A 22,237-nucleotide genomic window follows, 5' to 3' on the forward strand; every position below is an offset into this window, starting at 1 on the left:
AGTTTTCCGGAAAAATTTTCTCGTGACGGTTTTTGCAATTTTTGCTTCACTATTTATTTCCTGTACGATTTTCGAACGAAAGCTCCAAGTCAGAAAGAACAAAATAATATGCCGAGACGATCAAGATCTCGGTCCAGGTCTCCAAGAAGAGGTATTGAAATAGTAATGTTTTAATCAGGGATGTATATATTCGTCCTCATAACAGTGATAGTCCGTTATTGTGTAAATACTTATATTTAAATGTTCTTTAGCCTGTATCATCTGATCATCATCGATCATTAAACAGTTAAATGCAAAGCTTATCTGTGAACAGATGAATCAATTAAATTATTTCATTGTATTTTCATTCATTGAAAAATGAAATAAATTTGTTGGTGTATGTTTCAATGAATCTTTTAACTTATTTCTTTACAATCTTTTTGCAGAAAGAAGACCCTCGAGGGAAAGAGAAAGAAGAAGTAAATACCTATTTTTTTTCATTTTCACGACTGACTTCATTCATAAAAATGATAAATGCAGCAAAAATTGAACACTGGTTATTTTTTCTCCTCTCCTTTTTTTGGCTTTGAACATATGCGGTTTCTTTTAAAACAAATGAACAGGAGATTTGGAAGTGATATTCGACAATGTTCAACAACATATTTCTTATTATTTCTTTCAACTTAGAGTTGTTTCTCTTAGTTTGTGTAAAAAACACTGGTCTACGACAGTTTTTAAGATATAACCCAGCAAAGGTTCCAACAAAATCTTGCAGATACATAAAGGGGCATGGTCACGATTTTGGTCAAATTTTATTTTCTCGAATTTAATGTTTACAATGCTTTAGTAAGGCATTTCTAATAGGCAACCAAAATTTGAGTGTCATTTGATCAGTCATAAGCGAGTTACGGAGCTCACAATTCTCTGCAATGTAAACAAAGCGTTTATTTACATTTTGAATCTTGAAGTGAAAATTCCAGTTTTAGACCTAAAATGAATGTGTCAATCGTTAGGAACTGTTTATTTATGCTTAAAATGAATAAAAAGATAGACAAACCAGCTTTAAAAAGATTTTTTACTGGTATATTGAACCTATGTAAACAAAAACAGGGCACGAGCCTTGTTTACACGACGAAGAATTGTAAGCCCTGTATCTTGCTTAAAACTCAACGACTGGCACCCAAATTTAATTTGATCATTAGAAATGCATTCCTAAAGCATTGCAAATAATAAAAACAGAAAAATAAAATTTGACCAAAATCGTGACCATGCCCCTTTAAAGCATATTGCTATTATAAATGTACTTGGTTTACTGCATATGTGTGTGGTGTAATGTTAAAACATGGTTATTTTTCAGGACACAAACGCAGTCGTTCCAGGTCCCCCAAAAGGAAATCTAGGTCACCTCACAGAACCAGGGAACACAGATCAAGGTCACCAAGGCACAAGTAAGCTGAATTATACCGATAAAAGTTTTATGTACAAAAGTACCTAATAAACCCACAATCAACTCATAACCAAAGTGACTCATACCCAAACGGACTTGTAATCAAATTGTCGAGTAAAAAAATGACTTCAATTTTAATATTATGCCAGTCTTCAAAGAAAGAGAAGAATTTATAAAAGACTGTGTGTGGTATTATGCATTTTTTGCCCCCAAAATTTTAGTTTTTAAAAGAGCTTTAAAAATAAGGTGGCATATATAGTTGAAATCATATTGAAAAGAAGTGTGTAAAAGGTTATCACCACAGTGATGTCATAATGTAGAAATGACGTCATGAAAATTGTCGTTTTTTGAATAATTGATGTTTTGTAGCAAAATGTGGGTATTTTCCGATGGTTTTTTGACTGGGAGATATTGAGCGCAGGCTTGCTCAAGTCCCTTTTTTTAGTATGATGTGTTTAATTATAGGACTAAAAACATATGTTAAAATCGTACTTGAGCAGACCTGCACTCTATACTTCTGAATGCAGAATATAAAGAAAAAATGACAATATTTTAATTGTTTTGCAAAATTGCGGGAATAGGGTCATTTAGGTGACGTCATAGACAAACAGCGAATGATTAATGATGACTAAAATCAAAATGTCATTTACAGGGAAAGAAAAGAAAAAGAGAGGGAAAGAGAACCAAAGCAGGCAGAGAAAGTAGTTTTACAAAAGCCAGAAATATCAGGTATGGTAAGAAAATTCATGGAGTGAATATTCACATTAAAGATAGTATGGGACACATCAATTTTGTGACATACCTCCTATCAAAATAAACAATAAAATTTTGTAAATTTTTTCTTTCCTAAATTTGTTTCTTAACAGCGTAGCATAATGGTTTTAGAGCGTTAAATACGAATCTGTAAGTCATAAGTTCAAATCCAGCTGGGTCTTATATAGTTTTTGCCTTTCAAAAAAAATATAAAATTCTCATTTTGGTCAATTATTGTAAAATTTAGAAATTCTTAAATTGTGAAAGTATTTTGATGAAATGTACGTTTATCCATATTAATATCAACAGATGTCCCATACCACCTTAATACAGTAACCAGTATTAGATTATGAAAGAATTTTTGGACTTTCTTTATTTTATTCAATGGCAATAGAATGAAAACTTTCAGGAAATTTGCATTTTCCCTTTGACAATGTGGTTTTGAATGCATCAATTTGCAAGCCAAAATTATTCTTTCTAAAATGGAAAATATGTGTATCAGCATTTTAAAGATATTAAATTTCTTTAGAGGAAGATTTAAAAGGATTGCCTCAGGATGAAGCAGATATGATGAAAATTATGGGCTTTGGAAACTTTGATTCATCCAAGGTAATAATATCTGCATGCTCTCATTTTATAAAGTTGATACTTTCAGACTTACAGTAGTTTACATGTTCTTCATATATTCTTATTTCAAGGAGAAGATTTACATAGGCAATGCCTATTGTCCAATTCTATTGAATTTTTTCAATAAAATATGTTAAAATTTAAATTGATTTAATATTCTTATTTTGAATACATGAAAATCAGAATTCCTTATGTGAATTAAATGTCTTACTTTGTAGGGTAAAAAAGTTAAAGGAAATGATATTTATGTTGCAAATATACCAAAGAAGCGAAGATACAGGTAAGCCCTTTTAAACCTAAATTCACATGTACTGTTATGCTTGTCTTTTTTGAAACCTTTAAATTACCTAAACAATACGTGCTAAATCTTATGAATATTAACATTAATTAACATTATAATTAAAATTAAATTCTAGAGAAAATCGTATTTATTAAACCAATTACAAATCAGTGGCATCAGAAGCAAATTGAAAGTGGGGAGAATTTTTGCACCAAAGTTTAGCGCCCACCACCACTCCCAGTTCCAACCCAACCCAGTTCCAACCCTATTGCAAATCAATTGAATTTTTGACTTAATAAAAAATCCTGCTTTAATAAATTGGGTTATTTATCAGGAATCCTTTTATACTTGCAGACAGTACATGAACAGAAGAGGTGGCTTCAACAGACCTTTAGACTTCATTGCCTGAGACAATTTCCATCAAGGCCCACTGATTGACAGCCATTTTATATGCATAATGCTAAACAGTGCACAGAATTACATTTTATAGTCAAACAACAATTAGTACATTGACACAGAGGATGAAGTGAAGTGATGTGTACATGTACATGTGTTTTTTTGTAGTATCCATACAGTACCATTTTTAATATGTAACAATGAAAGAGGAAGACAGCAATTTTAATGAATACATTTTATTTTTAATATTCATCTATGTAGAATTATCACAGTCAATGAAATGTCCTCTGCTTCATATATAAAGAGTGAATTATTATAAAGCAGTTGTATAAGAATACCACCATGATATACAAGTAAATTGTGTTTTTTGTTGTTTATAAATGTCATCTAATATAAATACATGTAATGAGTTAAGCTGTTTAAATTTAAGAGAGATGGAGAAACAAAAGAAAAATTTCAAACATGATTTTAACTAATAACTGTGATTCAAAATACCGCAAATATTGAATATTCAAGTTACAGGTGGCTAATAATTTTAGTAATGGTCTTTCAAGTATCTTGAATATACCAGGTATTCCATAAATAACCACAAATGTCACAAGTTCTTATGAATTGTAAATTAAAGTAGTAAAAAAAAAATCATAATTTTGAAGTATGGGATGTTGGTGGGTTTTTTTCAAAGCAGCAATTCTTCCTGATCTCAAAGAATTATAAAACTTTTGACAGCCTTAGTACGTCACACTATCAGAGGTTTTTTGCTAAACAGAAAGTGTAACTAATAAGTAAGCAATATAAAAAAAGGAAAATAACAACTACTTTTTAATAAAATAATGTACACTGTAAATGTCCAAATATATGAGGTAATGTCAATAAAGAAAGGAGGATTGTTGCAAGCAAGGAAATAGTGTCCACTCCACTTGCAAATACATGTACATGTAGTATGGACACTAATGATGACAGTGGAGCAGAATACCTGGCATCCACTGAATCAATAATGCTGTATGCACAGTTTTATTTGGGTGAATTTCAAAGACCAGTATTAAATATCACTACCGGTATATAGTAGCTGCACATTGCAGAAGAAATGCAAGAAAAGTTACAGTCACTGCAATTCTTTTACCAGTTCAAGTACCAAATTTCTGAACTGTTCAAATTGGTAAAGACATTTACAAATTTTCAATGTAAAAGTCATGAAAATTTCCACAATGCAAACTTACAGTTTACAGTATTAAATTGTATGTAGCATTGAAATTATCCTCATTCATTGGTTAGATGGGTTCGTGAATACTACAGCAATAAATCATTCACTGGTTGAGGACAGGTCATAAAGCTGTTCTGCAAACTTCAGGGCATCCTCCACAGATTCACAGCTAGCTTGCCAGGATTTTGGAATAGCCTCTATGCCATAGCAAGCACCTGCTATAGCACCTGCCATTGTTGCTATGGTGTCTGTGTCACCTCCCAGGGTAATGGCATAAATGATGGTCTTTTCAAACGAGTTTCTGTCCTAAATAAAATTTAACAAAATTTGGAATAAATTCCTCCTTCTTGATAGTATAAACACTGATACACTTTCCATTTATGTTTGAACTAGCCTTGTAATTTAGGTATATACTAGTGCATGTAGTTTCATTAGCAAACATTTTTTTAAATTTTTTAGTATCTATCATTAGCTATTTTACCCTAGTCTCAATACCCATCTATTTTGTTTCATAACTTTTTTTTTTTTTTAATTAAAAATAATGCACCTTTTGTAGTCCAACATGTGAAATCTTTCGGGAATGAGACCATTACATTTACTGAAATATAAAATTTTACATTTAGATTGTAAGAGAAACAAATTACTGTACTATGTTATTTTACCTCCAGTTTGTCAATGTGTTTTGATGCTCTCAGAAATGAATAAACAGCTGTTGGAACCGATCTGTAGGCTGAAATATCAGTTCCTGAAGAAGAAAGTAAAAAAAATTGTCTTCATCTATCATCAAATAGACACAGGGCTATATACTATATCAACTGACAAGTGATTTTACTTGTGACTGAAACTTACATTGATCACTTCAGGCCCAAGGACTATCAACTGAGAGCGTAAATACAAGTACAGTATACATGTATGTACACTGACACAAAATTTCAACTCTCAATAGTTTTAAAAAGAAAATGAATTTTTCATTATGTCTATGTGAATGTAAATTATATAAACTTGAAAATCAAGAGGATAAAAATTTTGACCAAAAAAACAGGACTACCCAAGTTCCCTGTGATTTCCTCCGTGGAAGGTAAGTCCTCTTGTAAGGCATATTTCCTTATGTCGTCTGTGATGCTTGCATAGGGAAAATCAAAATGTGTTGCTTCCCTAAATATACAAGAAACATACAAAAAACAGCACAGTCATAATCCATTAATTGCAATAATGCAGCCCTCGATCTCCCTTTTTTGTCAGATGAAAAAAAGGACTACATTATTATATACCTTATATTCCATGTACCATTACAAGTATTTATTTATTTTTTGCTCACCTGAGCCGAAGTTTTACATAGGAATATGTAGAGAAAATCTTTAAAAATCTTCTCAAAAACTATTCGGCCAGGAAAGCTCAAAATTGAGTGGAAGCATCCTCAAATAGTGTATATTCAAGTTTGTTCAAATCATGGTCCCTGGGGGTAGGGGGGCCACAATTTGGGGATCAAGTTTTACATAGGAATATATAGAGATAATCTTTAAAAATCTTCTTCTCAAAAGCTTTTAGACCAGGAAAGCTCAAATTTGAGTGGAAGCATCCTAAGATAGTGTAGATTCAAGTTTGTTCAAATCATGGTCCCCGTGGGTAGGGTGGGGCCACAATTGGGGGATAAATTTTTATACAGGAATATATGAAGAAAATCTTTTAAAAAAATTTCTTTTAAAAACTATTTGGCCTAGAAAGCTCAAATTGGCGTATCACCATCCTCAGATAATGTAGATACAAGTTTGTTCAAATCATGGTCCCTGGGGGGTAGGGCTGTGCCACAATGGGGGATAAATTTTTATATATAGAGAAAATCTTTATAAATCTTCTTCTCAAAACTATTAGGCAAGGAAAGCCCACATTTGAGTAGAAGCATCCCAAGATCGTATAGATTTAAGTTTGTTTAAATAATAGTCCAGGGGTAGGGTGAGGCTACAATGGGGATGAATTTTTACATAGGAATATACAGAGAAAATCTTTAAAAATCTTCTTTTCAAAGACTATTTGGCCAGAAAAGCTTAAACTTGTGTAGAGGCATCCTCGGGTAGTGTCAATTCAAGTTTGCGAAATCACAGTCCCTAGTGGTAGGGCGGGGCCGTGATGGCAGTTTGAATTTTTACATAGGAATATATAGAGAAAATCTTTAAAAATATTCTGGGAGAGTTTTCGGTTCAAAACTCAGTACTTAGTGTGAAAGCACAGGTTATGCAGATTTAAGTTTGATGAAACCATGATTCCCTATAGAAAAGTGGGCCACGAAATGGGGGGGGGGGGGGGGGTGGTATATAGGAATAGTGAAAAATCTTCTTACAGGTACAACAACAAAAGGGGCTTGGTATTTACCCCAAAAAAAGAGGCGGATAAAAATTGGCAGATTTTCAATTTTTTTTAGCAAGATCTACTGTACTTAGTTGTCAAGATATTTTGATACTGTAATGCTAATTTGATAAGAATAAAGGCAATTGTTGCTCAGGTGAGTGATGTGGCCCCTGGGCCTCTTGTTTATATTACTATTGTGCTGTATTAAAATGACTACGTGCATATTACTATATTTAATATTGCTTTGAAAATCACAATACAATGCAATTTGTTTAATACATTATATCCTTGTGGGATAAAACACTGATCTTTTTAGTTCAATACACAACTAGACATCAATGAGATGGTTACCATTTAAATAGGCCCCACTTTAAGGTGGATCATTATACATGTGTACCTTAATTGCTTAAATCAAGAAAGTGACTTGATAATGAAAGACAGCATGATGCGCAAGTCAAGAAATAGACAAGCCATACAGGGAAAAAATAAGCAATATCAAAGTGGGAATATTCTATAGGATTGTTCGATATAAAGTTCATGTATAAACCTTTATAAAGTGAGCTACCTTAATGAAGGATGAAAGTGATTTGGTTTGTCCTTAACCTCTGATTTAAGATCCTTTTCCTGTAAGCAATCTTTTGGCAAAATTAGGCCAAGAGGAAAGAAATCATGGTCTAAATTTGGATTTCTAAGAGATATGCTTTGACCTTCACCTCTGACCTAGAAACTTGGTTCAGGTAGACTGCACACCCTGTATCCTAAAGCACTCTTTATGTTAAGTAAGTATGAGCCAGATGAAGCAAATTGGAGAATATATAGTCTGAATAAGGATTTTTCACAGGTCCAATATCCTTGACCTTTGAAATTTAAATTTGATTGAAGGTCACTGCAATACTACATGTATACCCTTTCTGTGTATGAAAATTGGACCATATAAATGCCAAAGGAAGAAATTAAGTGGTCAAGATGGATTTTACACAGTTATGGATTTGATATGATCATAACATTTGATCTTGATGTCAGATGAAAGATGGAGAGCTGGATGGATGGACAGACGGATCACTATAGGGCGCCTACAGAGCAGGCTCTAAATCAATCTAATTAAAACTGATATTTTAGATCAGCTACCACTAAATGAGTATATAAGCGGAGGCGCATTAAAAACACTTTTTTTTTATATTGGGCTTTAAAGATCAAAACAAGGTAATACACAATGATCATTAAAAGTATACCCTTTATAAAACACATTTTTGAAGGGACACACACAATGCATACAATCCTAGTAACAGTTAAATACATGTATGTGTACATACTTGTCCTCCTCTGCTTCAACCTCCTCTAGTTTCCTTTTTTTGATCTTCTCGGTGACTTTTTTTTCTCTTTCCATTATTCTCTTCTGCAGTTCGTCACAGAATGCTCCTGTATCCACCTCCTTTGATCCTCTTAATGCCAGATCTACCGCAAAGCTTTGGAATATTGCACCATTTATTGCTGAGGGGTGGGAGTGTGTTATCTTAGTTATTTGTTCAACTAATTCCTAATAAATACATGTAATAATGAAAATAAGATATACTGTGAACGGGAAATTTTCGTCCTAAAATTTACGAGTAGAATTATACCAGTTAAGGAAATGTTGTGAAACATGTTCCAAGGGGGTGAACGTGGGATTTGTACGTTGGGCACTTAAATTGTAAAAGGTGGTGAAAAGTAAAGTCTCAGCCAAGACTAGAATCCAGAGCCTCTGGCGCACCCTGCCAAAGTTCTAACCACTGAGCTATTGAGACCTGATATGTTGATGAACAGTCACACACCTGTTAACCCAGTGACATATACTGTACAATAAAATGTTGGTGTAGCATTCTAACTTTATTACATAAACAGGTCCCCAAAAACCTTATCCTCCTCCAGCATCTGAAGCCTTTGGCTTAGATTCAGCATCAAATGCTGTGGAGTGCATCAGTATCACAAGATGCATCATCTATCCAAATTGGTTTAAGGTTGAACCAATGATAATTTACTAGGATTTGTATATCAAAGGGCACCTGTTCCAAAAACTTGAACCAGCTCCAAAAACATTAACTGCATCCAGCATCCAAAACCTATGGCTCAAATTCAGCATTCAAGCCTTTCAATTGCATCAGTTACATAAAATACACCAGCCACGCAAGAATGGTGTTCACAGTTAGGACCAGTAACACTAGTATCTAAGATGCAGTCAATCATCAAAGGGCACCTGCTCCAAAAACTTTAAGCTGCTAAAAGAACCTTATCCTCATCCAGCATCCAAAACCTATGGCTTAGATTCAGCATTCAAGCATATAAGTATCATAAGACGAACCATCCATGCAAGTTTAAAGAAGATAGGACCAGTAGTAACCAAGAGACAGGACCTGCTTCAAAAACTTTAACCAGGTCCCGAGCCAATGATGAGGTAATTAGTATGACTAACCTCTTCGACTTTGCCTCAATGAGCTTAAGGAAGGAGTCTTTTTATTATCAAACATACTTCTTATAATAAGAAATGCATGAAATTTTGACACAGTCAAACGGATCATATTACTTAATGATTCTATCAGTTTAATTAAATTTGACCTTTTTGTTTTCGGATAAAGGTCAGGTCAAGGTCACTACCTTTTTCCTCAACATAAAGAGTGATAAAAATAAGTGTAGCTCTTTATAGTTCTGTAGACATTTGTTTAAGATTTGAAGATTCAAATCTTCAATACAATGATAGACCATGAGAGTGTCTATCAGCTTATACTACTAAATTGGAATAAATATTTATACTAAAATTGATATTGCTTAGCCCGCATTTCCTCTAATTTTCTTAAATTTTGAAGAAATTTTGATTATTTTTTTATGCTTCCAATAATTAAATATTTCTAATTTTTCATGTATTATGAAGACTTTATATAAAGATATAAATTGACAGAAAAGCTAATATATTGACCGTTTCATAAGAGAGAAAAACTGATTTTCGTGATTTTTTCACAAAAATCAATGTATAGAATGGGCGCTTTAAAAAGCTTATAAAAATGTTATTTGATAGGCAAATCATATTTTAAAAACATATTCTGAAACCCAAGTATCATATTATTAGTTCACATTAGTAAAAAAAAATCCAACATTATTGTTATTGTTTTTAAAATGCTAAAACAGACTCATTATATATATATAATCTGCAACAATTCTGAATTGCGCAACATGTGATATTTTCCTACGCCAATATTACGCCAAAAATATAGTCCTTGTTCAATTCTAAACATTAATTACATTTTTCTATGCCAAGTTGTATGATAGTAAAAAAGAAAGAAAAATATACTATTTTAATTTCCTTTCATCTTGATTTAAAGAACAATTAATCAAATTTACGTTTGACAAGTCGAAAACCAGAAAAGACTCCTTCCTTAAAATCAGAAATTTTACCACAAAATTCATGTTTTTATTCAGTGTGACTGTGTGCCATAATACTCAAATCTAAATTAAAATTCTGTTGTACAAATATGAAGAAATTCTACACTGTTGAAAAATGTGCAATGTATACTGACTGTCAAATGCTGAACATCATTTTGTCTGTAGGCAAACAGTGGGGCTGGAACGATCCTCATAGCCCCTCCATTTCCGTACGAACCTTCCCCGTCAAACTGTTCTGCTGCTGGCTTATATGGATCTGTGAATTCTGCATCCTTCAGCTTGGAGAACACAGTGATGATACTACCCCCATAACCTCGGTACGGGTCCTTAAAATATTCTTCAGAAAACCTTACAACAATAAAAAAATCTTTTTCATTCATTATCAACCTGGAAAATTAATGGTCAAAACGTGTAAAATTTTCTACATACTGGTTTTTCTGAGATTTAGACCCATTTCATATTTTGCCCATTTTTCAGCTTTTTATACCTCCTCCAGCTAATTCCCTACAAAAGGTTGACATAAATCATGGGCATGTTGCACCATTATATGTGATAATGTCTGAAACTTATCAATGTATAGTTTACTATGTCCCATCCACCAATTAACTTTTCGTGTTATTTTACCTCCCATCTATAACTTGCAATTTCACTATGTAAAGTCAATACAACAGTCATAGCCGGAAGTTTTGTTTTTTACTTCTGATTCCACGCATGTACTTGTCACAGGTGGTGAAAAGTCAAGTCTCAACCGGGACTCGAACCCAGGGCCTCTGGCGTACCGTGCCAGCGCTCTAACCACTAAGCTATTGAGACCCGATATATTGACTGACAGTCACACACCTGTGAACCCGGTGACATACTCCCCCTCTTTGTAGAAATTCGTCCTCGAATTTACGAGTAGAACTCTACGAGTTAAGGAAACACGAGTTAAGGAAATGTTGTGAAACATGTTCCTAGGGAGTGAACGTGGGTTTTGTACGTTGGGCGCCAAATGTCACAGGTGGTGAAAAGTCAAGTCTCAACCGGGACTCGAACCCAGGGCCTCTGGCGTACCGTCCCAGCGCTCTAACCACTAAGCAATTGAGACCCGATATATTGACTGACAGTCACACACCTGTGAACCCGGTGACATACTTAATAGCATTAGAGGCATATACAAATTGCATACCAATTTCAACAACATCCCTCTAACTAAAAACAATGGTTAAAAATCATTTTATGAATTTTAGCAACACTCATAAGCCTTCAAGTACAGCAACCCTCAATTTTACAAAAATATTATCCAAACTATCCCTTGCTACCTAAAATTACAATTACAATTAAATTTTCAAAATTTAAAAATCTAAATTGTGAAAAATTAAAATTTGAAAATTCTCAGTTAAATTAAGACCACATCCTTTTAACAATGTTTCGTTACATCTACATATAAATTAGACAAACTCCTACCAGCAATCATTGTTCATTTAGAATATTCAATAAAAAAAAAATTGTGAATAAAAATGCAAAGTACATTTTTGCCATGTGTTTTGCATCAAAGCCTTTATTTTCAATCAGAGACTGGGCTACACTCCTGGCCATAGCTGTATCATCTGTGTAATCCCGTAATAGCTTGTCTTGTTTGTCAGCCTCTCTGCCATCTGGAATTTATATATAAAACTCAGTGGTTAGCAAGGAGATTATAAGATTTGTCTATTTTCAGGAACACTTTGCAAGCCTTGTTAAACAATTAACTCCTTTTAAAAATAAGGAATAAGGAAATTAATCAAAGAATGTCCTAGCTACATGCAGCAGTAATGGAAGGAAATGTGATGCTCAGCATGATAACTTTATACTCTTCCCAAGATGCATGTACTATTTATGTAGCACATTTTCTTAAATTATTCAATTTTCATCAATACTGCAGGATTTAAATGATATAATTCCACAAGAAGGAATAATTAACATCCAAAAATTTATCATTTGAAATGCACCCTATATTTTTACAAGTTGAACACATGTTGAAAGACAGATCTAAAAAATCAAAAGTCAACCTCTGCTATATCATTGCAAACAACAAGAAAGTAACCTGGGCTGCGTTCAAGATCGTAGCAGCTAGCCTAGCCGCTAGGTCGTAGATATCTAGGTCTATTGAATGGACCGCTAGGTCTCAGATTTGAAGTTTAAAATGTTCAACTAAAGACTTATTACATCGACAAAATTTTTTAATTTCAAGTGGAAATATACATGTTAAAATTCATAATAACTTAAGGGATGAACAAAATATCACTAAAAAAAATAGATTTCATGTTTGTTACAAAGTGGTAACTAAGGTGGCCATCTTGAATTTGATGCTTAGCATAAAATATTTAGGCTACGAATATCTACGTAGCAGCATAGGGCTAGCTTACCGTTCAATTACGTAGCCATATGTAGCAGCTACGCTCTTGAACGCAGCCCTGGATGATAATGTTCAAATATTATGAGAGGTGTTCTATTAGTGAATTACAAATTAATGGAAAAAGATGTCAGATTTTCTCATTATAAATCTATGCAAGAACCTGGGAATTTCTCAGTGTTGGTATAAAAGAGATGGCATGTCAATGAAAAATGATTTTACCCCTTCATTTCAATAACAGCACATCTTTGACCAGTAAATTGATTGTGTATTTTTTATATAAAATTTTTCAAAAATAATCCGGATGAAATTAAGAAGTAACGTAGGCCTACAAATATAGGTCTATATCAACAATTAAAAAAATTAATTCTGTGAAAAATTAACAGGAAGAGGAACAATGAATTGTCATGAGCAGTTCTATAAAAGTATATGCAATTCCTTTGCCAATATACCGGTATATCTGGCATATATTTATAATACACGTATGTATGTACTACATATGAATGTGTATAATCATGCAATACCTGTTGCAGGATCATATTCCGACTCCAATTTACCGATACTTTTTAAGACTTTTTCCACTCCAATACTTTTTGCCCATAAACCCTCAAACTCTGAACCGATGCAATCGCCCAACACAGCACCAACCAAGGCGCCTTTAAATTTTGAAAGAATAACATTTTTCGACATGTTTATTTTACTTTCGTTTTTCACTATTTCGGATGTTTCAGTTACTATTCTAAATTTAGTTTCTCTCTATAATCTTCCGGTACTTTGATATTTTTAACTTTCGGCATGCCAGTCTGTGAAACATGCGAAGGCGAGGACTATGAAGAAATTGATGGTTTCTTTTATTGCACAACGTGTCAAACACAATCTCAGGTGAGCTGTACACAAGACGGACACGTGACCTTGGAAATATTTTATTCAAATTTTTGGAATTGCATAATGCTAATCAATGTCCGATTTTCCATATTCTTTAATATGCCTTAAAGTTTTTTCCTGTTACCAGAGACATAAATAACATGTCTCTGGTTTAACTTACATTGTTAAAAAGTGAAAGAAATAGACAAATGGGACAGAGGTATTACATGAATGATACATTTTTGAGTCAACTTGGCCTAAATTCAACTCATGTAAATTATATATTTTTAAATATTGAGTTTGGTGATGATTATTTCTTTCTCAGGCTTTTCGTGTAGAAGAGTTGGAGGATGACTTTAATACCCAACCGTCAAGGTCATTGCGGCTCAAAGCAAAAACGGTCAAGACAAAGTCAACTCGGCAACTGACAGACATAGGTGAATAGAAATTTATTCTGATTAAAATTGTCAATGCTTAAAACTAGTTCAGTGCATTATATCTACAAAATAAGGTATTGAATCATCATTGTTTTCTTTATATCAACTTTTCCATGATATCTCTATGATGGTAACTGGTTTGTTTTAGAGAAAGAGTTTGGTCGACCATGGCACACATATGAAGCTTACCAAAAAGTTATCAAAAAGCAAGTGAAAACTCTTATTGCAATGGGAGCAGACCCTGCTTTAAAGGTATCAAGTACATGTACGTTTAACTCGAAATTGTAAATTATTTGAACAAATAGTAATGCACTGATTAATCTTATTGATGAACACATTCTGTACAAAATTTTCATTCTAAAAAATTCTTCAAACATTTTACAACAGAAACCATCACTTTGCTTGCCTTTATATTCTTTTAAACACCATCACCAGCCCCATAAAGTGAAGTGGTGCAGTTGGTTTACATGTAAAAATGGCAACCATTGATCCGATTCATTTTTTGAGGTCAGTTAAGTGACAATGTCACTAATGAAAGTAAATTTCCTGAATAATATAATGGTACTAACTCAGAATGTGTGGAAATAAGGTTAATCAGTCCAAAAACTAGCACAATTTTTTATGCATCATAAATTGCAACTTTTTAACACATACTGTAGCTCCCTCGAATTTTTTAAGACTGGGAGCTAAAGACATGCAGCTTAAACTGTAAAAGTTTTCATAGGATACCATAAAATTTTTTATTGTTTTGTGATTTGAATAAAAATAAGCTGAAAGGAATCATACTTAACTTTAAATAATTGAAACATTTTATAAGCTCGGAATTGAATTTTATGCTATAAATGTTAACAACAAAATAAATAAAATCAAATTACAAATGAATATTTCTGCTTTTATAGTATATACAGTACTTTTGATATCTTATGTACTCTTTAATAACTGTTAACTATGATCAATATTCTGTTTCAGTCAGTCAATATTTTTTTTCAATTAATGTTTTTATTCAATTTACAGGATGTAGTTTTCAGGATCTGGTGTAAATATCTCTCCCTCACTGGGATAGCATTCCCAGAGGATCAAGCCAAACAAAAAACTGTATTCTCAGGATTCCAAAGAAATAGGTATGTATATTTTTTTACTGAGAGGCAACAGAAATACCTTACTATGTAAACTTACCAATAATATAGCAGGAGTATTTGATAGCCTGATCCTGTTTTAAATTATTTTGGATTCAATTTAGATTTGACTACCTTTATATTTAAGTAGATGAAGAAGTCAGTAATTTGAGCTCCTGACACTAAATGCCAGTTTTTAATACAATATGTAATATCAAACTACCAATACATTAATACTTTTTAACACTGATGTCCTTGAAATCAAGCATCCCCTCAACATTTTTAAAAATGTCCCCGCCAAGTCCCTATTTATTTTGAACATCTCCTGAAACCCTTTCAAAACTACCAACTCGTCGAAATCAGACTCCAGCCTTTTTGTTTAAATCCATACCGGTATGGGTGTATTGAAAAAGTGAAAGTGAAATATTGTTTTAAAGATACATGTGTTTGTGTGTTTGATGTGCTTGACCCCTGATATTGTAGAGAAGTATACCCACCTACCATAGAGAATCCAGTTGTTCCTTTGGTCAGGTCCAAGAAGAAACGTCTACAAAAATTTGGACTGTCGGTCTCCAAGATCAGAAGGCTGCAGGTAGATAATTAAACACATTTTGTGAGGAAAATGGCACAAAAGTACAAGTAGTACTACTGTAAAAGTGTTATTTACGCTGGTGGTTAAGTACATGCCTTTTATGGTCAAACAATACACTTGGGTATTAAATGTGCGGATGTGTGATATACCACTCACTCTTAAGTTTTGATATTTTTACCATGCATACATGCAGGGGTATTTTATGCGCGGTTTCAAGCTTACGGCGAAACTTTAATTCTGAGTAAGAATGTTATTCATGGTTGCTTGAATTTTCAATGATTGAGCTACAGGTTTAGCAAACTAGTAACCAACTATCATTTAATATGATACATGTACATCAATGACTTTTTAAAAGCATATTCATAACACTAAAAGTTGTCCTATTTCTGTACCAGGAGCAACAAGTGATGATGGAAACCCTGAAGGGTAAAGAGTTTTACGAGGGAGACAACCCACTGGAGGAGTTGTCAATCAATGGAGATTCAGAGAGCGATGAGGACTTCCTGGGGTCAGAGGAAAACTGTATTGTTGAAAGGGTAAGCATTATAATGTTTTCACATTATTTAGCCAGTTTGTCAAATCCATACTAATATATCTTTGATGCCAAGAGGCCTAGGTTAGTTGATGCATTCATGGGTCTTCAAGATAAGTTTACGAAAACAGTAGGTCTTCCTGACATAATTTTTGCACCTAATTATTTTTTCATTGTCTAAGACAATTCTCTTAAATTGATACCATGAGGTCCAGATGATGCAAAGTTAGAACATCAGGTTAAGGTGACCTAATTTTAAATTAATATTCATTAAATCTTTATATTTTTGAGACTAAGAGGCTAGGAGTCATCAAACTTTAAAAATTGATGCATCTTAGTTCCTCAGAATACCAAAATTAGGTCACAGTGACCTGTGATGGTTACTTTTTATCAGGAGAGTGTTTTTAGGTGATTGTGCTTCTTGTGTATTTCTATGTGTTTTTTGATAAATGTGTTATTTGACTTTTATATCATAGAAAGAAGTGACCATAATGGTGAGGACACAATGGATGTCTATGTTTAAAACTCTGTGCTTCTGTCTTCTTGGAATGAGGATCCTAAAATGCCTAGTCACAGCTTCAGATATTGTAAGGTATGAAGTCTTAGTATAAAATGATGTCTGTTTCTTACGTACACGTATGAAGTTGAGGTGTTTTAAAATTCAATGGATCTAGCATTGTTAGGCACTTGTACATGTATTTTATTCAGTATTACAGGCACCTGATGATATATAGTTTTCACACATAATAAAAAATCAAAAACCTATACCTAATTATTAGTATAGAGGGTATATGTTTTTTAATATGAGAAAACTATATAATGTCAAGTGCCTGTGTGGAAAAAAGTTTACCGGTACACTAATATATAAAAAAAATTGTTGACATTGTAATGGATTGCATAAAAAATTGTAACATTCTGCATGATATTACATTAAAAAAATTCACAATGTTTCATATACCAGGTAATTCACACCTTGCAATTTAATGTATAGATTAATTCATTGCTTTTGATAAGGAATCTACATTATTTAAATTCTCATTTCTTTGACTCCAGGTGGGTGAAACAAGGTCTCCTTCCCTATATGCAGGTGTCAACAACACTGCCAGCCAATATGAAGTTTTGTTTTCTTGACAACAATGCCTTTCAAACAAAAGTAAGTAAATTTTGGAAGACAATCTACCCCCAAAAAATCTATATACAGGGTTATTTTTGCCTTTCTTAACTTGCAAACGGTTTTGCCCCTTCTTGAATTTGACCAGATAAAGTTGTGTTTTATAAAGAGAGATAATTTGAGCCATTGCCATTTGCCCAGTCAAAAAATTGCCTGCAGACAACGAGGGCAAAGGGGCAAAAATATAACTGGTGCGAATATTTTCTTGTAAACAGTATTTTGATTGTAGCAGTACCTTCATTAATTTAGATGAAAACTTTGCACTGCTACCAAGTATTTATTATCTTAATACGTAGTTTATATTTATCCTTTTCAAGGTGCCACGTGTGGATAAAATGTACAAAACCACACAGAAACTACTTGATTATCTTGAACTGAGGGATGTCCAAATTCAAGTACCAACACCTGTTCTGATTAGCAAGTTTATTGTTCTTCTAAATCTGCCAGGTACGAAAGTACTGTAAAATAGTCCATACTAATAAGGGTTTACTATTAGCAATGAATGCAATACAATTCATCTTAAGGTCTCTTGCAGTTTCATGTTTAGCTAAAGTTCATTTTTCTGATCTCATTTTATCCAGCATTCCATCCATACTTTTTCTTTTTGAATTGACAGCGGAGTTGCATGGTTTCTGCCAGAGATTGCACATGATGAGAGTGGAGAAAATCAAAGAACAAGAGGGGATAGAGATCTGTGAGAGCAACGAAGTCCTGGCCATGATGTGCATCATTACAACGCTACAGCTGATGCTGGGCCTGAACGATAGAATGGAATGGTAAGGTTCTAGTTTCTCTTAACATTGGTTCATCCATTTATGTCACAAATATGTATGTCGGTGTTGTTGTAACCAATTGCAAGTTCAGAATCTCGATTACATGGCAAAGACTCAATATGTTTACACATGTACCTGTGCATATATTCTTAATGATTGTTAGATAATTTTACCTGGGCAAAGTTCTGTGTGATAGAATAATCAGACAGTTATATGGGACACATTACATTAGGGCTGAGACTGTCTAATATTTTTTTCATACCTTACTGTTTTTGAGGAAAATATAGAACAGTACAGAGTGATCCATAATTTTGAAACCATTTTAAAAATAAAATGCTGCATTTAGTTTTCATAAATTCATTAATGAATACTGTATATTGATATATGTGATTGAGACTTTTTTTTAGTTTTTGCTAAATCACTTTCACAGGGAGCTTTCCAAATGTGCTAAACAGATAATGGAGATTCCTGGCTTTGGTATGTCCATGTGAATGCTCACTGAAAGTTATCAAGTGAATATCCATATCAATATTAAAAACAGCTACTGTAATGGTATTGAAAATTACTGTTAGTTTTTGTGTGGTAAAATTTTTTTTTAAAATATTGCAAACTGGTACATAAAGTACATGTATTATGTATAAGGCATTTGTGATTTATGTTCTCTGCAATTCTTATAGCTATGTTGTGGAAGGTAGCTTTTGTTTTAGTTGAAAATGTTAAAAATATTTTTTACATTCATTTTTGAACAGTTTTCAAAAAAGCCATTAAAGTTATGTTGTTAAAGGATAGCTTGCATTGTACACTTTCAGAGCACCGCCTGTTTTGCTGGGACCAGTGGGTGTCCTACACCACCGACCATAAACTGAGTGGTACCTACTCCTGTGTCCTGACCGCACAGTTGTAAGTCACTACTAGACAGCCCACACTCAATACAAGTACTGTTTACATCTCTGTCACAGTATAAAGTACTGTAGATTCTTTAATTTATGCGAGTACTTAATTATGCAATTCTATTGTTTTACATCAAATCGCAAGAATATAAAATCATAATTGCTAAATTTTTTATCGTAGTTTTATTTAGTTAGTTAATATCTGTCAGCAAAATAAAAGCGAGATTTTAAAATCTGTGAGATGTACTTCTCGTGATTTTATGCGAATATTACCTGTAATTCTTCGTGTTTACTTAGGAATCTACAGTATTTGTGTTGCAGTCAAATACAACTAGCATTTTGGTACAAAGAACAAAAAAAATCCAAGATTGGTTTATTATTAACATACAGGGTTCTTTGTACAGTAAAAGCAGAGTTAAGATATATTATAATAATTTGCACCATTTTAACAAAATATTATATTTTAAAATACTATATAGATGACCAGGACCCTCTCCTGTGGAAAATTGATCTGGATCCAAACCTAGAAAATTTTTAGTCGCTTTCTTACTCATTTGAATTATAATAATTGTTGTTATTTTATCAGTATGATTTCTTTTCTTTTCCTTTAATTCTAGTGATCCTAGATCAGTCAAAGATATAGACAGATATGTGGAGGAATTGAAATCCCTGAAGAAAAATGTCAGAAAGATGAACGACAATTGTAGAAGTAAAGTCTCCATCTACATTACACAATCAGTGGTTTTGACTTGTATTTGTGTTTGTAAATTTTTTTCATCAGATTCTTCATTATCCTACAGGATACACTAGAATGCATATGCATATCTATTTAATACACATGTATTTGCAATAAATACTACATGTATCTGGACGCAGAAGTTGCTTATGAATTTTACTTGTGTACATGTACTTGTGATTTACCGTATGTTTCAGTTTTAAGTATAGTAAATAAAAATTTTGTATTGGGCTCTTAAATCTTTCTAGAGAGATGTGAAAATAGACTAGTGAGAGAGGAAACCATATCTGCTATTAAAAGACCAATTAATCTACTTTTGGAGAAAGTGAAAGAGAAGGAGAAAAGACATCCCAAGCCTGGCAGTGGGAGGGAGTCCATGGCAGCTGGTGAGATTGTTTTACCGAACTGAATTTTTCATTTTTAAAACAGTTTATTTAACTAGCATGGTTTTAAGAGTGCCAATATGCAGTAATGTCATGGTGCTACAACGTGCCAAAAGTATTCGCAGAAAAATGGCGGACGTCATTTCACGACGCTGAAGTTTTGATAGAGTCAGTGATATTTGATAGATTTCAAATGGGAGAGGAGATATTGGCAAGGACTACTGTGGAATCATTAATTTTCGTGGATTGCTTATATTTTACTGGTTCGTGGGGACGTAATTTCGTGTATCCTCTTAAACCTACAGAGGAAATATGTCGTTATTATCCTAATTTATTAATTCTTGGGGGATATTAATTCGTGGATGAGAGGTACTCACTGATTCCACAGTATATGTATTTTCTTATATACATAACAGAAGTATAAATTAAGCATATAAATTTATTGCAGCCAATTTTGTATATGATAGGTTTTTACAGCTTCATTGGAATTTGAAAACATTACTGAAAAAAGATTGTGTCTTTTATATATTGAGGATGTAAATTTATAGTTAAGTTAAGGGCATATGCACAAAACCCATGAAAAATAAGCCATCACTAAATACATGAGAGCATCGTTTCTTGCAACTTCTGGAGATTTTTATCCATTTTGTTTTGTAAGGATTCAGTTAGACCACATTAGAAATACAGACCATTCATTTTCATAACATAAACTTTGATTCTTGAACTTGTAGAACTGTTAGAGAAGGATCCAATGGGGTATTTCATGGGGGAGTATGATGAGAAATTAATGGCTGAAAGTGAACCAGAGACCATTTCATTTAAACCATGCAGCCTGAAGTACATCACACAACCCAGGTCGTTTGTCCAGGAGTTGGAGAACTGTGGATTAGATGAGAGCACCATCTACAGTTCCTGCTTAGAAAGTTCAGATGAAGATGATAATAAAGAAAGTGACAATGAAAAATGTGACGAAAATGATGAGGATTTTCACCAGTTGTCAAGTAGCAGGAGAAGAAACAAGAAAGAGAAGAAGACGAGAGTGAGAGAAAAACTGTCCAGAATAGTTGATTTAAACCAATCGGGAAATGAAAAGTTTGATAAGAAAAAACTCTTAGAGATTTCAGATATTGTCCTAAGTGTGCATAAGAACTTTCCACTGGTCGATCCAATGAATGCCTCTACCAACCAGAGCGCTTCTCTTCAGTGGCTGATACAAATTTGTGCAGAAGTAATTCAGTGTTCAGTGGAAGTTTTACAGTCAGAGCTGGTGAGGTTTCAGATCTCCATGTTTGGTGAAGATGACACATTACAGACAAACCGCAGAGAATTTTTGCAAGATGTCGCAAATCAAACATAGTGTCTCCATTCAATATACATGTATAACCATTGTTGTTTTGAAGTAAAGTGTTAAGAAAGAAAGTTGGATTTTAAATTTTTTTTCAGTGTAAATTGAAATAAAATAACATATACTGTAAACGGCTGTGTGTTCTATTTAGCATTTTTGGCAGAAAGTAGCTTCATCTAGCATGATCCTAAAAGTATATTTCGTGTTTTAATAAGATACTTCATTTTTAATCACTTCTTTTAATACTTAAAAAACATATTTTCACTGTTGCATACCAGTATGTCTGCTAGTAAGTATGTGTGGGGCTTGTCTCAGATTCCTGACAATGCAGAAACATGTATGGTAGGACATGTACGGTACCGTAGGTACATATTCATTTAGTTCATAGGCATACTACATATGTAGGTCCATATTTGTTAACCTTGTTTCCCTTTTACAATCTATTTTGCTTTCTTTGGATAATTATACAGGGATTATATTGAATACTGTGTAATCAGTAAAATTTGGTGGCTTAATTTTTGTGGCTTTTGTGGGTAGCCTCCACAAATTTACATCCACAACAAAAACAAATTTTTATTAAGT

General features: G+C 33.2%; 3 protein-coding genes and 1 non-coding gene across 4 annotated transcripts; 2 read left to right on the plus strand and 2 right to left on the minus strand.

Annotated features, from left to right (window-relative positions):
- The first annotated feature begins 26 nt into the window (after nt 1-26).
- LOC105335261 (U4/U6.U5 small nuclear ribonucleoprotein 27 kDa protein) lies at nt 27-3,840 on the plus strand. The gene is made up of 7 exons (XM_011439070.4): nt 27-151; nt 426-458; nt 1,337-1,427; nt 2,079-2,155; nt 2,709-2,788; nt 3,025-3,086; nt 3,441-3,840. The coding sequence occupies exons 1-7, from the start codon at nt 109-111 to the stop codon at nt 3,493-3,495; spliced, it is 441 nt and encodes a 146-aa protein (XP_011437372.3). The 5' UTR covers nt 27-108; the 3' UTR covers nt 3,496-3,840.
- Nucleotides 3,841-3,932: 92 nt separating this feature from the next.
- LOC105335260 (ADP-ribosylhydrolase ARH3) lies at nt 3,933-13,553 on the minus strand. Its single transcript, XM_011439069.4, has 7 exons — nt 13,342-13,553; nt 11,954-12,080; nt 10,578-10,791; nt 8,343-8,566; nt 5,732-5,838; nt 5,346-5,428; nt 3,933-4,989 (listed from the first exon to the last, which is right to left on the minus strand). The coding sequence occupies exons 1-7, from the start codon at nt 13,505-13,507 to the stop codon at nt 4,783-4,785; spliced, it is 1,128 nt and encodes a 375-aa protein (XP_011437371.3). The 5' UTR covers nt 13,508-13,553; the 3' UTR covers nt 3,933-4,782.
- Trnat-ggu (transfer RNA threonine (anticodon GGU)) lies at nt 11,184-11,256 on the minus strand. Its single transcript has one exon. It is a non-coding gene; the product is annotated as a tRNA-Thr (tRNA).
- An 8-nt stretch (nt 13,554-13,561) lies between the features above and the next one.
- LOC105335258 (TATA box-binding protein-associated factor RNA polymerase I subunit B) lies at nt 13,562-21,669 on the plus strand. Its single transcript, XM_011439068.4, has 15 exons — nt 13,562-13,699; nt 14,007-14,118; nt 14,267-14,370; nt 15,133-15,239; nt 15,717-15,825; nt 16,221-16,361; nt 16,834-16,949; nt 17,411-17,510; nt 17,846-17,975; nt 18,145-18,304; nt 18,732-18,778; nt 19,111-19,201; nt 19,809-19,900; nt 20,176-20,313; nt 21,042-21,669. Exons 1-15 carry the CDS (start codon nt 13,613-13,615, stop codon nt 21,665-21,667), a joined length of 2,160 nt encoding a protein of 719 aa, XP_011437370.3. The 5' UTR covers nt 13,562-13,612; the 3' UTR covers nt 21,668-21,669.
- The last annotated feature ends 568 nt before the right edge of the window (nt 21,670-22,237 follow it).

The sequence above is a fragment of the Magallana gigas genome, chromosome 8 (genome assembly GCF_963853765.1).
Source record: "Magallana gigas chromosome 8, xbMagGiga1.1, whole genome shotgun sequence".
In the NCBI taxonomy this organism is placed as follows: domain Eukaryota; kingdom Metazoa; phylum Mollusca; class Bivalvia; order Ostreida; family Ostreidae; genus Magallana; species Magallana gigas.